The 19788-nt window shown below is 42.6% G+C and overlaps 1 protein-coding gene across 6 annotated transcripts in view; it reads right to left on the bottom strand.

The window, feature by feature from the left end:
* Window positions 1-19788, bottom strand: part of LOC125458504 (serine/threonine-protein kinase 32B-like) — a 320594-nt gene that overhangs the window by 62695 nt on the left and 238111 nt on the right. For all 6 annotated transcript variants that reach the window (XM_048543851.2, XM_048543844.2, XM_048543828.2 and 3 more), the window contains exon 6: window positions 8915-9004. In XM_048543851.2, coding sequence (XP_048399808.1) covers window positions 8915-9004 — 90 coding nt within the window. The remainder of the gene's footprint in view (window positions 1-8914; window positions 9005-19788) is intronic.

Here is a 19788-nt window from a genome sequence, read left to right as displayed (position 1 = left end):
CTTAGCATCCCTGAACAGGTTGATATTTTAACATCTTTAAAAGACTTAACAATTGTTGTTTATGAGTTTTCATTTCTCTGGAAGGGTTAAGATTTGTTTGAGTGCAAAAAGCAACTCCCTCTGTGTTGATTATAGGAGGGTTGGTGAGATTGTAGAGAAACATATTGGGGGAGGCAGAACTCAGACTAGATCCTCTCAGGGTCTTTGAATGTAATGTTGGACCTTTTTTTAAATATCCTGCATTAAATTACATCTTGTTTATTATATACAATTCTTCTCATTAGACCCTCGTACACACTAGACTACGCAAGGCCCTAGACAAACTAGAAACTCCTAAGTCCTGAATGCTGCAGACACAATAGCAGAAGCAGGTCTGAACTTTGTTTTTTCATTTGAACAGCCAGCGTACCTTATTGGAGAAGTATGGCACTTTTTTGAACATGGCCCTTGGACACCGTTGGGGAGAGGTCAAGTACCTTTAGGAAAAGATGAGGTACCCCATAAGATTGTAGAAGTAGACATGAATGTGTGTAGGGATTGCACAAACTCAAACTGTGGAACTCTCTGAACTATCTAAATTGTTGAAAGGAATAGTCAAATGTAACTGCCAAAGCTGTCAAAAGGAGCTGTGAGACTGTCAAGCCATTTAAAACTCCAGCCATTTAAATCTTTGAGATTGAGGGTCAAGTGTCATATATTGGCATGTATCAGAGATTCTGTATTGGTAGAGGGGCCTAGGCTAACAAGAGGTTCGGAGGAGTCATGGGGTTGTTTGGAGCTGCATACATTTATATGGAGGGAATGAAGGGATGTGTGGGAAGATGGTATGGATTGGCATGGCAGTGGCTTGGGAGTTTGTGCAGACCTCAATGTTTGAAGGGTGATGGGTGAAAGATGTTTTATGCTTTTTTTGCTTTTTATTAAACTTTACTGCAATTCTGGAGCATCAAGGTACACCTTTTGCCCTTTCCACCTCTACACGCAGCATCCTCCACACTTGCTCCATGATCATCCACCCCAGCTCTCAGAGAGCCCCACTCCCTCAAACCATCTTCAGCTGCTTCAGCAATGACCTTCCCTCCATCATAAAGTCAAAAGTGGGGATGTTAGACAAAGATTGCACAATGTTCTGCACCATTCGTGACTCCACAGATGCCTGAACAATATCCAGGCTTGGGCTGACAAGTGGCAAGTAATATTTGCACCAGATTATTATCGTCATCAATAGGAGATAACCTAACCACCAGCCTTGACATTCAGTGATGTTACAATCAATGAAGCCCCCACTATCAATATCCTGGGGATTACCGTTGACAAGAAACTCACCTGGATTCACCATGTAAACGCAATGGCTACAAGAGCAGGTCAAAAGCTAGGAAGACTGTGGCGAGTAACTTATCTCCCGACTCCCTAAAGCCTGTCCAACATCTACAAAGCACAAGTCAGAGGTGTGATGGAATACACCCCACTGGCCTGGATGGGTGTAGCTCTAACAACACTCAAGAAATGCAACACCATCCAGCACAAAGCAGCAACACTTGATTAGTACTACATCGACAGGTATCCACACCCTCCATCACCAATGTATATACTATCTACAATGTAGTACAGACAGCACCTTCCAAACATATGACCACTTCCTAGAAGGATAAGGACAGCAGAAATGTGGGAACGCCACCACTTGCAAGTTCCTCTCCAGGCTAATCTTAACTTGGAAACTTATCACCATTCCTTTACTGTTCTTGGGTCAAATCCTGGAATTCCCTCCCTAATGGCATTGTGGGTGGGCTACAGCGGTTCAAGAAGGCAGCTCATCACCACCTTCTCAAGGAAACTAGGGACGGGCAATAATTGATGACCAGCCAGCAACACCCACTTCCCACAAAAGAAGAAAAGAAAAATTCTGAGGTTACGCATCTGGTGCTAAATTCTCCCACAAGGGGAACGGCCTTTCTAATTAATCTATCCAGTTGCGAATGCCAAGAATCTTGTATGTTTCAATAAGATCATCTTTCATTCTTCTAAATTCCAATCAGTATCCCTTGGCCTACAGAACCTCTCCACATTAGACAGTCCCTCCATACATAGTCTTTGCCTGGTGACCCGTCTCTGGACTGCCTCCAATGCCAGAATATCTTTCTTTTGATAAAGGGCCCTAAAGTGTTCACAGTATTCCAGGTGTGGTCTGGCTACTACTTTGTATGGTTTCAGCAAAATCTTCCCACTTTTACATTCCATCCCATTTAAAATAAAGGCCACTTTTATTTTTCTGCTTTATTGAACTTGGATCCTGGCATTTTGTGTCTCATACTCGAAGACTCCCAGATCCCACACTTCTATGGCTTTCTACAATCTTTCTAGAATAAAAGTAGTATTTAGCTCCTGTATTCTTCCATAACCTCACATTTACCCACATTATATTCTAGCTGCCTAGCTTTTGCACACTTTCTTAACTTATCTCTATCCCTCTCAGACTCTACGTAATCCTCACCACTTTCCTTCCCATCAATTTTTATGTAATCTGCAAATTTGGCTATAGTACATTCACTTTCTGAATGTTGCTAGACCTGCTGAGTTTCTGCTGCAATTTCTGCTTCCATTACAGAAGGAGGAGGACTCTGTATTGTGAATCAGAGCTCTGTTTGCGAATTTAGATCGGCCTGAGAATGCAAGGACCTTCAACTGGAAAAGGTTTGAATTTTCTTGTAAAGACATGGGGGAGTGATGCCATAATGCAGTCTATGTGATTTTCCAGCCATGATGCCACTGAGTGAGAATTATTTTCCGATCTAGGATATTTCCAAGATAGCTTGGGGATCTGCTTCAAACAAGAGTTTAATTAAAATGGCACTGTAAAAACATTAATAACAATAGAGTAAATTCTGCAACAATCGGTTTTCTTTTTCCCTGCAGCCACTTGGGCATGCAAGAGATGTTGTAGCAATTTCTCTGCTGTCTTAATTTGTTCCCCAGTTTTACTTTTATTTTCTTGTTTACACACTGCAGTGATGAAGCGGCAGTGCTCTGAAGTATAAACCTCTCATGCAGCAGCACCACCTTCATTTTGGCAGCAGACAGGTGCACAAAAGGTTGAATTGCTATTCCGCATGTAAATTAACTTCCCTTTCCTGTTTGCCTGCTGCCTTTTAGCTCCTATGCCCTTCACCTTTGGCAAAGGATACCAATGGCTTGACATGCCTTTGGTGCCATTCTGGAGGATTTCACATTTTGTTTGACTGGCATTGGAGGCAGTCCAGGGAAGGTTCACCAGGCAAAGACTATGCATGGAGGATCTGTCTAATGTGGAGTGGTTCATCATTTTAACGATGATTTTTGCCATGTGCAGTCTTATTAAGAATAACATAATCGATAGCCTGGCATGGTTGAACCTTGGCTCAGTGAGCCCACACAGTTACATTGACTGAACCCTCCCCACTTGATAATGTTTTCCACTGAATGGTCTGCCAGAGTCCTTGTGGTGTTTTTCTCAGCCACGTTTGGAGTATCTTTGTCAGGACTTTTGTGTCCCTTTTTAAATGCCTTGCTATCTCTTTAGGTGCTATAGGGCCAGTTTTGCTGCAGCATCATCTAGATTTTATAGGCTGGAATGCTGGTATGAGCTTTCACTGAGATTCCACACTTGCCCATCAGTGTGCCAACACTTTGATGTCCAATTTCAGAAGCCAATGCCACACACAGACCTCAAAGATCCACATGCCAAAGGAAGAAATTAGAGGGCGTACTGGTTGGAATATGTCAGTATGCAGCACTTCAGCACACGCAGGTCCTTGCAATTCAAGAACTATTCATGTTTGGGCAAATCAATAAGCATGTCTCTGAGTTTTCATAGATTGTCTTCCAACAGTAATTTTCTTAGTTACTCCTTGGTAACAATCCATAAAGGGCAGAACTCAGGATATGGAACTGCTTACATGCGCCTCAGTAAAAACCATTGCATCTGCATCCACATGTTCTTTAAAAATGCACATTCCATGAGGAGAAGGGTTGGATGATCTTTTTCTCCCATTGCAGTCATCTTGACGGCTGAATGTTTGCACAGCTGCAGTATGATGTTGTGAGCAGTAAAGTTTATCAACTTAGACCTTGTCAGCTTCTTTGTGGCTGCTTCTTTGATTTATCAATGTTGATGCGTTGTTCTATCAATTTCTTTGACTGTGATCTACACTACACCAGTACACACAATTGCCATTACTGTTAAGAGATAATGGGAACTGCAGATGCTGGAGAATTGCACCTAGAATACACCTCCGCCCACCCACCCTCCTGCAAAAATTCCATCCCCTATTCCCAATTCCTCCGCCTCCGCCGCATCTGCTCCCACGATGAGGCATTCCACTCCCGCACATCCCAGATGTCCAAGTTCTTCAAGGACCGCAACTTTCCCCCCACAGTGATCGAGAACGCCCTTGACCGCGTCTCCCGTATTTCCCGCAACACATCCCTCACACCCAGCCCCCGCCACAACCGCCCAAAAAGGATCCCCCTCGTTCTCACACACCACCCTACCAACCTCCGGATACAACACATCATCCTCCGACAATTCCGCCATTTACAATCCGACCCCACCACCCAAGACATTTTTCCATCCCCACCCCTGTCTGCTTTCCGGAGAGACCACTCTCTCCGTGACTCCCTTGTTCGCTCCACACTGCCCTCCAACCCCACCACACCCGGCACCTTCCCCTGCAACCGCAGGAAATGCTACACTTGCCCCCACACCTCCTCCCTCACCCCTATCCCAGGCCCCAAGATGACATTCCACATTAAGCAGAGGTTCACCTGCACATCTGCCAATGTGGTATACTGCATCCACTGTACCCGGTGTGGCTTCCTCTACATTGGGGAAACCAAGCGGAGGCTTGGGGACCGCTTTGCAGAACACCTCCGCTCAGTTCGCAACAAACAACTGCACCTCCCAGTTGCAAACCATTTCCACTCCCCCTCCCATTCTTTAGATGACATGTCCATCATGGGCCTCCTGCACTGCCACAATGATGCCACCCGAAGGTTGCAGGAACAGCAACTCATATTCGGCCTGGGAACCCTGCAGCCTAATGGTATCAATGTGGACTTCACCAGTTTCAAAATCTCCCCTTCCCCCAACTGCATCCCTAAACCAGCCCAGTTCGTCCCCTCCCCCCACTGCACCACACAACCAGCCCAGCTCTTCCCCCCCACCCACTGCATCCCAAAACCAGTCCAACCTGTCTCTGCCTCTCTAACTGGTTCTTCCTCTCACCCATCCCTTCCTCCCACCCCAAGCTGCACCCCCATCTACCTCCTAACCTCATCCCACCTCCTTGACCTGTCCGTCCTCCCTGGACTGACCTAGCCCCTCCCTACCTCCCCACCTATACTCTCCTCTCTACCTATCTTCTTTACTCTCCATCTTTGGTCCGCCTCCCCCTCTCTCCCTATGTATTCCAGTTCCTTCTCCCCATCCCCCTCTCTGATGAAGGGTCTAGGCCCGAAACGTCAGCTTTTGTGCTCCTGAGATGCTGCTTGGCCTGCTGTGTTCATCCAGCCTCACATTTTATTATCTTGCCATTACTGTTAATGCCACTTTCACAGTCAGCATCATTGTAACAAATTAGACTGGAAGATAAACATGATCAAACTTGTAAGCTGGCCCTCATTTATGTTTACAAATCTTCAGCAAAATACTCAGCGTTCGGTCTGTACATTAACGTGGGAACATTTTCAGTAACATGTGGAAAGATCAGTGAAAGCTTATTAATGGTAACACAGAAAATAACCACCCATTAGCACACACTGAGCATGTCGGTTAACTTCAGGGCACAGAACAGTTTGAATACTTTCCCGTTTTTGATCAATGTCATTGAATTCCCAATCATTTTATTTTAATGGCAAATGTCTGATGTTCTTAATTGTATGGTTGCCTAAAAAGATCAAGCCTGGCCCCTGTGATAGTTTGCCATTATTCAGATATTTAACTTATTTCACAGTTTCATACGACATTGCAGTTTTTAAATTGATCTCCACTAATGATGTTTGCTAAGAAAGTAAATGGGATGTAATTCAACATTAAGTACTTCACTTTCCAGGTTTCTGGAACATATAATTACACCAGCTAGCAATAAAGAGGGTATGTCTCTGACACTTTGCCATGAATTTCAACATTTACCAACAGATGAGATGTCAGAAATGAATTACCTAATTGGAGAGATCCTCTTGAATTACGGGTTATCTTTATCCTCTCTACGATCTAATTTACTTTCAGCCTCTTTACATTTGCTAATGTCTTAAATACTACCAATTATTTAACTTGGAAATAAAGCAATTATATTTCATTCAGAAAACTTGCAGGTTTGGCAGTTCAGTATTTTATTTCAAAATGAAATGAAACTGAAAATTTTGGATTTCTCAGCCCACAAATAAAATAATCAGTTTGTAGTCCAGGACGTTTAGCTGAATGATATCCATTGTGACTTTCAGCCTTCCATATTAAATTGATACTGCAGACAGGATGGATAATTTCCTGGATGAGGGCCCCCAGTGACACCACGGACACTAATCTGCCTAACCTACTTATTTAAACACTGTTACAGTTCCTAGTTATACCAGATTTCTGAAGTTACAAGTTTGGTCAATGTCCCCAGCAATAACTCAAGCATAAGCTCATTCTTTAGAAATATGTTTATGATTTTGCTATACTTATGCCTAGCAGATATCTTTTGAAAATGTTGAAAATACTTTGGAACAATTGTATGCTTGATTATTTATGCTGTATACACACCCTAGCACAAAATCAGAAATCAGTTACAAAATATATTTTATTCATTATAATTCCTCAAATTTTGGTTTCAGCATTTTTTGTCACTGCTTCTCATTCTCATCATTGTCCATCTTCCAAATTTCTTTTTATCCTTCACTTCAACTCTAAACCTCTTCACTTTTTCTCTCTCTTCCTAATCAAAGCCTTTGTTACTATGAGGCTTGACCACTCCAATGTTAAATGACTGATAAGTCCCTTGGACTTGATTCGATCTATCCTAGAATTTAAATGAAGTAGCTACAGAGATAGTAGATGCTTAGATTTTGGAGAAGTGTCTGTGTTAAAGAATGTAATAACAAAGCATTTAGAAGTGTATACCATAACAGGCAGCATCATGAAGGGGAGTTGATGCCTGAAAAATTTAGTATAATTCTTTGATATGACAACAAACAGAATAGATAAAAGAGAAGCCATGGATGTAGTATATTTGGATTTTAATATAGCATTTGATAAAGTATCAAACATTAGGACACTTAATAAAAGCCAATGATAATTTGTTAACATGGATAGAGGATTGGCTAACTAATAGAAGAATAGGGTAAGGAGTGCATTTTTAGGATGACAGACTGTAATCAGTGGAATGCAGTCAGGATCAGTGCTAGAACCACACTTATTCACAATCTATAATAAAGACTTGGCAGTTAGAATATAATCTGGGGAAATGTGAGGCTATACACTTTGGTAGGTGGAATAGAGGATCTGAATATTATTTAAATAGCGAAAGACTGCAGAAAGATACAGCACAGTGTGATTTTAGAGACCTCATGCATAAATCACAAAAAGGAAATATTGAAATTCAGCAGATAATAGGGAAGGCAAATAGAATGTTGATCTTTACTTCAAAGAGAATGCAGTATAAAAATAGGGAGGTCATGCTAAAACTATACAAGGCAGTGGTTAGAACACACCTGGAATATTGTGAACATTTTTGATGGATTTTGGGAATGGAAGGATTATCTTTTAAGGAGACATTGAATATTTTGTGCCTTTACGCAATGGAGTTCAGAAAAAATGAGAGGTGACCTTATTGAAAATATATATTATCTCAGTTGGCTGGCCTGCTGGCCTGCGATGTAGTTTGATACCAACAGGGTGGGTTCAATTCCTGCACCAGCTGAGGTTACCACAAAGCACTTTTCTTCTCAATGTCTCCCTCTGCCTGAGATGTGGTGAACTTCAGGTTAAACCACCACCAGTCACCTCTCTTGCTCTCTCTGTAAATGAGAGCAACCATATGGTTCAGTAGGACGATGGCAAGTTTATCTTCTCCTATTGAACTCAAAGGTATGGAGGTGTTGGTGTTGGACGGGTGTGGCCAAGTTCCGAAATCACAAAACACCAGGTTATAGTCCAACTGGTTTAATTGAAAGCTCAAGCTTTCTGAGCATTGCTCTTTCTTCAGGAGTTAAAGGAAGAGCGAGGGTCTGAAAGCTGGTGTTCTCAAATAAACCTGTTGGACTATAACCTGGTGTTATGTGATTTCTGATATTGGGCAGAAAATATTAACTTTGTTTCTCTCCCCACAAATGCTGCCAGACCTATTGATTTGTTCCAGCACTTGTTATTCTTTCATACTTTCAGGTTCACTGGCTCCTAAATCTCTCTCCCACTTTTCCTCTTCTCCCTTTCTGCCCACTGGTTATTTGGCTCAAATTACAATCAGGATATTTTTTGCATTATAATTTAGAAGACATTCAAACTGATCACTAACATTAGAGCCAGGAGTAATTAAGCCAGCATTGCTGTGAAGAAGAGTAATATTCTTAGCACTCTTTACTTTATAAATTAATGAGCACAAAAATTAAATATTTTTAAGATCTTTTCTATTATATGTTTTTTAAAGAAATATCTGTTCAATATCTCCTAAAAATTAATGTCAGTGTTTTGGCTTAAATCATAATTTTCTGAATTATTTCATCAGTTTTCTGTAACTGGGGAGATGCTAGTGAGAATAAAACTTTTAAAACAATATTGACATCTTTCATCACTTTCAAATCTCCTAGAGTCCTGGACTTGCCATTTTGATATTACTTCTAATTCATTAACTTTATTACTTACTACTTATAGAAATTAAGTATTGATTGTAATACTACTTACCCATGTATGGCTTGGTCCCAGCCATTGATGTGGCTTTTTCAGAGTCCTTCACCACTGTTGCTATGTTGAAATCAGTGATGTGAACATGCCCTTCAATAAAAAACAATTTGAATTTAAAAAGGAAATTGTCTGCAAAAGCAAAGAGAAGAAAATGTAGCATTTCATCCACAATATTGAATAGAATCATACAGCAGAATAGTGAACAGTTGTTCAACTTGCAAAGAATTGTTGATAAATAAGTTAGGATTTGCATGTAACAGGGAGTTTTTGTTTTGGCCATATTAGACAATTTATTCTCCAGTTGTAGGTTAACATCATTCTGATTTTCAGGAACTTCCAAAATATGGACTCTGAGAGGCTTTATAGCTTTCTGGAGAAGGGGTGTGAGCACTGGATCATTGATGTCTTAAGTACAACTTTACTTCAGCTTGTCTCACAAAATTTCAGGGATTTAGGAAACTAACAGAATGATTTCATTTGGCGCAAATTCCTTTATTATAGCTTTGGCAGAAAAAAATATACTGACATAATTTAAGGTAAAGCACTTGCTTTTGAGATCTGTGGCACTCCCTGCACGAGAAGGATCACATTCTCTAGATAATACAAACAATAATATATTTTAAAAATACCCTGAAGCCATTAAATATTTTTACCTATATTTATCTATTTACTTAATACTTATTAAATTTACTTCTCACTATAATAATTTATGCAGCTCAAAAAAATCAAATTTATCTGATCAATATTTTCTTTTTTAATGTGTAATTCCCTGCAGATGTTGAAATGAAGTACCTTCATAAGACTTATTTTTGTTAAAAACAAGTTTAAAAATGCAAGCGTATAGCCTGAAATGCTAACAGAACATTAACCCAAAACTTTGGAATTAAGTTTTTCAAGGAGCACCAACACCAAAGGTCAAAACATAGTAAAGTTAGAAAAAGAAAGGTATTTTTCTCTGTTGCAGTCCTTATCAAATTCATACTTGAAGAGTTCCTGTAATTTCGTAAATCAAAAACAAGTTATAAATTTTACTTCAGGCCTCATGCTGCACTTATGTGCAACAAATCAAAAAGGATTAAACTATTCCAATAGGAGTGACAGAAATCATTAGTGCTTTTGCTATTTCTCTGCCAGAAAACTAGAATGCAGTGGCTATCAATGGATCCAGTGCAAAGTAAAGCACAAGTGAATAAATATTTTAAAATAGTCCTGGTATTTAATGACTAATGTTCTGCCTGCACCTCTTAGCATCACTTACTGTAAATATGGGTGGAGAACAGTCGAAAAGGAGGGAGATATATCATAACTAATCTTGATTCTTAACTGTTTTGCAAAGTACCTGATTTTGCAGTCATGTCCTGATTTCACACTTCAGTCAGAACACTTCTGCAAGTCCATATAATTGACCTTGAGGCAAATTTTCCTTGGACCACTACTGTGTACAAATCATTCATTTTAAACTAATGCTGGATTGAAGAATTTTGCATGGGAAGCCATTTTTATGAGTATGTTCTTATAGGTAACATGATTATTATCCTCAGAAGTTGAATGAGGCAGAAGAGGAGATTAATCCCAGTATTTTCAATTGCCTAAGAGAAACATGCTCTGTTCGAATCCAATCTCTTGATGTCAGTACATTAGCACAGCTATGGGTTATAGTGTGATTAGATACAAGAATATACAGTTGATGGAAACTGAAAACTGAACTTGTAAATGAAATTCAAACAAATGAAGTAATAAAGCAGAACAGGAGGTAAAAATCCTGAAAGACTTTGGAAATGTTTAAAAGTCATCTTTACCCAATTACAAACTGTTCCAAGATGGGGTGGGGGGGGGGGGGGCGAAGATAATTATGAAGCAAGTTGTAAAGAATTTGAATAGATTGTACTTAGCAGTAAAGCAGTGCCTAGAGTGCATGTAAATATAGTCTTGTATGTTTCAAGAGATGTCTTTGGTTTGTTTGGATAGAGTCAAATTCCAATGTTTGTTTCAGAGATATCAAGAACTTGTAGATGCTAGAATCAGAGACAACACAGTGTGGAGCTGGAGGAACACAATAAGCCAGGCAACATTATTTCTGAAGAAGGCTCCCAACCTGAAACATCAGCTTTCCTGCTTCTCTGACGCTGCCTGGCCTGTTGTGTTCCTCCAGTTCCGCACTGTATTGTTTGCCATGTTATTTGTTTCCTTGATATGCTGCTGTACAGAACCTAACTGCATTTATGTCAGTGTATTTGCAAAGAATTTTTTATGAATAAAATATATTTTGATATTAAAAAAAATGTTCAAATTTGAATATCAATAGTTCAACTATTCCATTACAATTGTTTACACTGGACAAGGCAAGGTAAAAAGCTATTTTAAAAATGTAATTATACATGCTTCCTGCTGCTCAGCAGTAGACTCCAGGACTTTGCCTCTCTTGGCTGCCTCTGGTGATGAGGTAAATCTGTCACCAATATACAAAACAGTAAAAGTGGATAGACCTCACTGAAATAGCCAATCCCACAGTTAATCTATTGAATCAATGAAAACATATTGTCAAATTCAAAATGTACATTGTTGACACTCACTCAATCTCACCTTCATGTTTTCAAACCATCTACACTCTCTAAGTTAGTATCAGAGATAATGGGAACTGCAGATGCTGGAGAATTCCAAGATAATAAAATGTGAGGCTGGATGAACACAGCAGGCCAAGCAGCATCTCAGGAGCACAAAAGCTGACGTTTCGGGCCTAGACCCTTCATCAGAGAGGGGGATGGGGAGAGGGAACTGGAATAAATAGGGAGAGGGGGGAGGCGGACCGAAGATGGAGAGTAAAGAAGATAGGTGGCGAGGGTATAGGTGGGGAGGTAGGGAGGGGATAGGTCAGTCCAGGGAAGACGGACAGGTCAAGGAGGTGGGATGAGGTTAGTAGGTAGCTGGGGGTGCAGCTTGGGGTGGGAGGAAGGGATGGGTGAGAGGAAGAGCCGGTTAGGGAGGCAGAGACAGGTTGGACTGGTTTTGGGATGCAGTGGGTGGGAGGGAAGAGCTGGGCTGGTTGTGTGGTGCAGTGGGGGGAGGGGACGAACTAGGCTGGTTTAGGGATGCAGTAGGGGAAGGGGAGATTTTGAAACTGGTGAAGTCCACATTGATATCATATGGCTGCAGGGTTCCCAGGTCGAATATGAGTTGCTGTTCCTGCAACCTTCGGGTGGCATCATTGTGGCAGTGCAGGAGGCCCATGATGGACATGTCATCTAGAGAATGGGAGGGGGAGTGGAAATAGTTTGCAACTGGGAGGTGCAGTTGTTTGTTGCGAACTGAGCAGAGGTGTTCTGCAAAGCGGTCTTCCGCACCTACGCAGGCCCCAAACCCCACCTCTTCCTCCGGTACATTGATGACTGTTTCGGCGCCGCCTCTTGCTCCCCAGAGGAGCTCGAACAGTTCATCCACTTCACCAACACCTTCCACCCCAACCTTCAGTTCACCTGGGCCATCTCCAGCACATCCCTCACCTTCCTGGACCTCTCAGTCTCCATCTCAGGCAACCAGCTTGTAACTGATGTCCATTTCAAGCCCACCGATTCCCACAGCTACCTAGAATACACCTCCTCCCACCCACCCTCCTGCAAAAATTCCATCCCCTATTCCCAATTCCTCCGCCTCCGCCCCATCTGCTCCCACGATAAGACATTCCACTCCCGCACATCCCAGATGTCCAAGTTCTTCAAGGACCGCAACTTTCCCCCCACAGTGATCGAGAACGCCCTTGACCGCGTCTCCCGTATTTCCCGCGACACATCCCTCACACCCCACCCCCGCCACAACTGCCCAAAGAGGATCCCCCTCGTTCTCACACACCACCCTACCAACCTCCGGATACAACGCATCATCCTCCGACACTTCCGCCATCTACAATCCGACCCCACCACCCAAGACATTTTTCCATCCCCACCCCTGTCTGCTTTCCGGAGAGACCACTCTCTCCGTGACTCCCTTGTTCGCTCCACACTGCCCTCCAACCCCACCACACCCGGCACCTTCCCCTGCTACTGCAGGAAATGCTACACTTGCCCCCACACCTCCTCCCTCACCCCTATCCCAGGCCCCAAGATGACATTCCACATTAAGCAGAGGTTCACCTGCACATCTGCCAATGTGGTATACTGCATCCACTGTACCCGGTGTGGCTTCCTCTACATTGGGGAAACCAAGCGGAGGCTTGAGGACCGCTTTGCAGAACACCTCCGCTCAGTTCGCAACAAACAACTGCACCTCCCAGTTGCAAACCATTTCCACTCCCCCTCCCATTCTCTAGATGACATGTTCATCATGGGCCTCCTGCACTGCCACAATGATGCCACCCGAAGGTTGCAGGAACAGCAACTCATATTCGACCTGGGAACCCTGCAGCCATATGGTATCAATGTGGACTTCACCAGTTTCAAAATCTCCCCTTCCCCTACTGCATCCCTAAACCAGCCTAGTTCGTCCCCTCCCCCCACTGCACCACACAACCAGCCCAGCTCTTCCCCCCCACCCACTGCATCCCAAAACCAGTCCAACCTGTCTCTGCCTCCCTAACCGGCTCTTCCTCTCACCCATCCCTTCCTCCCACCCCAAGCCGCACCCCCAGCTACCTACTAACCTCATCCCACCTCCTTGACCTGTCCGTCTTCCCTGGACTGACCTATCCCCTCCCTACCTCCCCACCTATACTCTCTCCACCTATCTTCTTTACTCTCCATCTTCGGTCCGCCTCCCCCTCTCTCCCTATTTATTCCAGTTCCCTCTCCCCATCCCCCTCTCTGATGAAGGGTCTAGGCCCGAAACGTCAGCTTTTGTGCTCCTGAGATGCTGCTTGGCCTGCTGTGTTCATCCAGCCTCACATTTTATTATCTTGACACTCTCTAAGTTGTCAGGCTGCTATGTGTAACAGTCACAACTGGTTGAGCAAAGTTTATCTCCAACTGTTTCTTTTTCAAAATTAATTTGCAGGATGCCCATTCTTAACTGTTCAGAAGGTAATTAAGAATCAGTTACATTATGAGAGTCACACATAGGCCAGACCAGGTAAGGACAGCAGTCTCCTTCTCTAAAAGAAAGGAGTGAACCAGATGGGTTTGTCCTGCAGTCAACAACAGTTTCACGGTCATATTTTTTAAAAAAAAAGTTGTTGAATTAGAATTCTATCATCTGCCGTGATGGGATTTGAACCCAAGTCCCCAGGACATTACCCAGATCTCTGAGTTGCTAGCTTAGAGATAATGATACCACTAAACTATCACCTCCTTATCTCAGGGCAATGAATGCCATTGTCTTTGTTCACAACCACATCATTGATCATTAGCTATCAATGCCAGTCTGCTTCTCAGTGAATAAATGAGGCTGAATCAGACCATTCCAAGCCTATGGGTCATTTTTGAACTCTCAAATAAATGTCCATTGCAGGTCCAAGACAGCTTACTTTAGTATTACAACATCACCCAATATTTCCCCAACCTCAGATCATCTGTTGCTAAAACCTTCCTCCATGCCTTTGTTAACTCTAAATTTGACTATTTCTGGATGGCCTCTCATCTTCCAGTTTCCATAAACCTGAGCTCATTAAAACTTTTCTACTCATATCTCCACAACAGTTTCTATTCATTCATCGTCCCTGGATTTTCTGAACTATATTGGTGCAAGCCCATCAACGCCTCACTTTAAAAATGATGATGCTTGTAAACAAATCCCCCATGGCCTCAGCCTTCCCTGTTTCTGCAATTACCTCCAATCCTACAATCATCTATCTCCTTGAAGTCTGTGTCTCCATGGGCAGCCATACATTCAGCTGCCAGGCCTTGTAGAATCATATAGTATAGAAGAGACCCTCTGACCCATTGAATCTGCATCAATAAAAAACTGCTCTAAATCTATACTAGCTCCAATTTCCAGCATTTGGCCCATACAGAGAGCATAGAACATTGAACAATACAGCATAATACAGGTCCTCCGGCCCACGATGTTCTGCTGACCCATTATCATGCTCTAAGATCAAGCTACCCTGCATAACCTACATTTTACTATCAGCTATCTGCCTATCCAAGAGTCGCATGAATGTCCCTAATGTATCTGACTCCACTACTACTGTCAGTAGCACATTCCACACGCTCACCACTCTCTGTGTAAATAACCTACCTCTGACATCTCCCAATACCAGTGTAGCTTTGATGTGTGGAGCAATCCCTCTTCTGCAGCTACATTGGCCCTACCCACCAGCTCTTCTTCTGTTACATCAATGACTGTGCCGGCGCTGCCTCGTGCTCCTGCGAGGAGCTCAAACAGTTAATCCACTTCACTAACACCTTCCACCCCAACCTCAAATCACCTAGACCATCTCTGATACCTCTCTCTCCTCCCCAGACCTCTCTGTTTCCATCTCTGGCAACCACAAGGAAACCAATATCCATTTCAAGCCCACCGACTCCCACAACTACTGAGAATACACATCTTCTCACCCACCTTCCTGCAAAAAGGCCATCCCCTATTCCCAATTCCTTCACCTCTGCCGCATCTGCTCCCGAGATGAGGCATTCCATACCCAGACATCCCAGATACCTTCGTTTTTCAAGGGCTGCAACTTCCCCTCCACAATGGTCAAAATTGCTCTCGACTGTGTCTCTCACATTTCCCACAACTCATCCCTCACACCGCCTACCTGCAACGACGACCAAAACAGAATCCCCCTCGTCCTCACGTACCACCCCCCAACCTCCGAGTCCAACGCATTATCCTCTGACACTTCTGCAATCTGACCACACTACCAAAGAAATTTTTGCCTCCCCACCCTTATCTGCTTTCTGGAGGGACCACTCTCTGCGTGATTCCGTCGTCTGCTCCACACTCCCCTCCAGCCCTAGCACACCCGGCATTTTTCTCTGCAACTGCAGGAAGTGCTACATCTGCCCCTACACCTCCCCTCTTACCCCCATCCCAGGCCCTAAGAAGACCTTCCACATCAAACAGATGTTCTACTGCACATCTGCTAAAGTGGTATACTGTATCCACTGTTCCCGTTGTGGCCTCCCCTACATCAGGGAAACCAAGCGGAGGCTTGGGGACCACTTTGTGGAACGCTTACACTCGATTCGCAACAAACAACTGGACCTCTCAGTCACGAACCATTTCAACTCACCCTTCCACTCCTTGGACAACATGTCCATCCTGGGCCTCCTCCATTGCCACAATGATGCCACCCAAAATGCTGCAGGAACAGCATTTCATATCTTGCTTGGGAACCCTGCAGGCCAAGGGTAGCAATGTGGACTTCACAAGCTTCAAAATCTCCCCTCCCCTGACTGCATTCCAAAACCAGCCCAGTTTGTCCCTGGACCCCAACCTGTCCTTCCACCCACCTATCCCCTCCACCCACCTCAAGCCCCACACCCATCTCCTACCTATTAACCTCATTCCACCTCCTTGACCTGTCCATCCTGCCTGGACCGACCTATCCCCTCCCAAACTCTCCACCTACATTCACCCTTACTGGCTCCAACCCCGCCTCTTTGACCTCTCCACCTATTTTCTCCTCTATCCATCTTCTATCCACCTCCCCCTCTCTCCCTATTTATTTCAGAACCCCCTTCCCCTCCCCCATTCCTGAAGAAGAGTCTAGGACCCGAAAGATCAAGCTTTCCTGCTCCTACGATGCTGATTGGCTTGCTGTGTTCATCCAGCTCTACATCTTGTTATCTATAACACACCAAATACCTTCTTTACACCCTATCAACTTGAGTAGCAACTTTGAGGCATCTCTGAACATGGTCTCCAAGATCCCTCTATTCCTTCACACTGCCAAGAATCCTGCCATCAACGCTGTATTCTGCATTCAAATTCAACCTTCCAAAATGAGCTACTTCACACTTTTCAGGTTGAATTCTATTTGCTACTTCTTTGCCCAGCTTTGCATCCTGTCAATGTCCCGTTAAAATCTACAGCAACCCTCTACACTATCTACAATTCTATCATACATTGTGTCATCAGCAAACTTACTAACCCACCCTTTCACTTCCTCATCCAAGTCATTTATAAAGATCACAAAGAGCTGAATACTTTCCAACTACTACCACCCTCTATCTTCTATTGGACAGCCAATTCTGTATCCAGACAGCCAAATTTCCTCGAATCCCATACCTCGTTACTTTCTGATTGAACCTAACATGGGGAACCTTATCAAATGCCTTGCTAAAATCCTTATACACCATATCCACTGCTTAACTATCATCAATGTGTTTTGTCACATTCTCAAAGAATTCAAAAAGGCTTGTGAGGCATGATCTGTCCCTCACAAAGCCATGCTGACTATTTCTAACCAAACTGTGCTTTTCCAAATCATCATAAATACTATCTCTCAGAATCCTCTCCAATAATTTGCCTACCAGAGAAGTCAGACTGACTGGTCTGTAATTCCCAGGATTATCCCTATTCCCTTTCTTGAACAATGGACTAACATTTGCAAGCCTCCAATCATGTGGAACTACTCCATTGGACAGTGAGGACGCAAAGATCATTACCAAAGGCGCAGTAATCTCTTCCTTCACTTCCCATTGTAACCTTGGGTATATCCTATCTGGCCCAGCGGACTTATCTATCCTCATGTTTTTCAAAATTTCTAGTTCGTCCTCCTTCCTAATATCAACCTGTTTGAGTATATCAGCCTGTTTCATGCTGTCCACACAAACATCAATGTCCCTCTCATTGGTGAATACTGAAACAAAATATTCATTAAGGATCTCCCCTATCTCCTCTGACTCTGCACACAAGTTCTCTCAACTATCCCTGATTGGGCCTACCCTCATTCTGGCCAACCTCTTGTTCCTCACGTAAGTATAGGACACCTTGGTGTTTTCCTTCATCCTACCCACCAAGACTTTATCATACCCTCTTCCTAAGTCCATTCTTCAGTTTCTTCCTGGCTACCTTGTAGTCGTCTAGAGCCCTGTCCTATCCTTGATTCTTCAACCTTGAGTAAGCTTCCTCCTTCCTCTTGACTAGATGTTCCACATGTCTTGTCATCCAGGGTTCATTTACTTTACTATCCCTTCCTTGCCTCAGTGGGACAAACCTATCCAGTACTCGTAGCAAGTACTCCCTAAACAACCTCTACCTTTCTATCGTGCTTTTCCTTGAGAGCATCTGTTCCCAATATATGCTCTGCAGTTCTTGGCTACTAGCATGATAATTCCTCCTCCCCCAATTAAATACTTTCCCAAACTGCTCCTATCCCTCTCCATGACTATAGTAAAAGTCAGGGAGTTGTGATCACTATCACTGAAATGCTCTCCCACCGAATGATTTGACACTTGGCCTGGTTTGTTGCCAAGCACTAAATCCAAAATGGCCTCCCCTCTAGTCGGCCTATCTACATATTGAGTCAGAAATCCTTCCTGGGCACACCTGTTTCATAACACGAGTGTGAAGCACCTTAAGATGTGTTTTTACATTCAAGAAGCTATATAAATGTATCTTGTTGTTGGGAGTTCTGCTGGATATGATGAGGGGCTATTTGTAAATGGTAGAAAAATATAACTTCCCCATCTTAAGAAAGAATGGAGAGACTACATTTATGTAGAAGCTTAGCTAACAAAACCACAATAGACTTTAAATTGCAGAAGATTTCATTATTGCTGGTGTAAATGGAATCATTTTCTTCATCTCCCTCCTAGCAATATCTATTAGGTATTCACTGTTTACAAGCTTGCATGAATTTTTGGTATTGCTGTCTGAATGATGAAGCTTCCAATTAGTTGTACAGAGGTATAAAATGACCTAAAATGTGCCTCAGTGATCTAACGATTATTTTAATCCCACTTTCTCATCATTACGACAGTGACTGGTGGTAAAATGTTTTGGGCTGGCTGTCCAAGTTGACTTTTGACTGAAAGTTTGGAAAGTTATTCCTGTCACACTATAACCAAGTATTCACTTTCAAATTCAGATGGTACAGGCCCTTTGACATCTTCAGCATTGTAAGGTGCCAATGCTGAATTCTCAACCAGTTCACTTTGGAGTGCGCAAGTTTGATTACAGCCTGCTAAATATTAAAGGCCTCATGCCTTTATTGATGAAATCGTTTCCAGCATGGACTGATTTCTTAGTTTGTGAAAATATTGAATAATAAATTTCAGTCTTGCACAATTTAGTTTATTGTTTGCAACACAATCTCCAAACCACCAAGAAAAGAGGATTAATATCTACTCTGGATTAGTTTGGTGAAAATCTGTAAGAATGCAGTGAAGACAAAAAACATAACTTGGACATTACTAAACAGACATATTTCTGCAAAACTGACCAGAGAAGTGGCTCTAGCCTTCCTTTTGGCCTCTATTATCCTTAATTAGAAATAGCAGACTTTAAACAAAATGAACTCAATAAAATCCACATGGTTGACATTCTGTTTAAATCACTCAGCAGCGCCATCAATGGAAGGGTTGGCTATACTTGATTAGATTACCCTTCTTCTAACAGATATATTCTACTGAAGATCTATCTACTCAAACTTCCATCTCCAGTTGGAATATTGCCAACAGAGGATTTCAACCAAGACAAAGACTGTTGCATCTAATTTAAGGGTCATTGTTGTAAATTAAATTTATATATTTTTGAAGTTCCATATTTTAAAGCTAATCAGCTTTCTCATTGGCATTTTTTCTTTCTAGTGTCAGACTAAATCTTTTCCACAGTTGTCAGTTTTACATAAAAATGCAGTACGAATTTCACCTTTCAACAGAATTAGTTTTATTGAAATGACATGATGTGATATCAGTAATGAATGCACAAATGGATCTGCAGCAAAGCCCTTTGTTCATTTTTTAAAATCAAGGTTATAGGCCAGTTTACATAGAATA

Source organism: Stegostoma tigrinum, chromosome 1 (genome assembly GCF_030684315.1).
Source record: "Stegostoma tigrinum isolate sSteTig4 chromosome 1, sSteTig4.hap1, whole genome shotgun sequence".
NCBI lineage: Eukaryota > Metazoa > Chordata > Chondrichthyes > Orectolobiformes > Stegostomatidae > Stegostoma > Stegostoma tigrinum.
The sequence above is the reverse complement of the archived record's forward strand: the minus strand, read 5'-3'. Positions and strand labels throughout refer to the sequence as shown.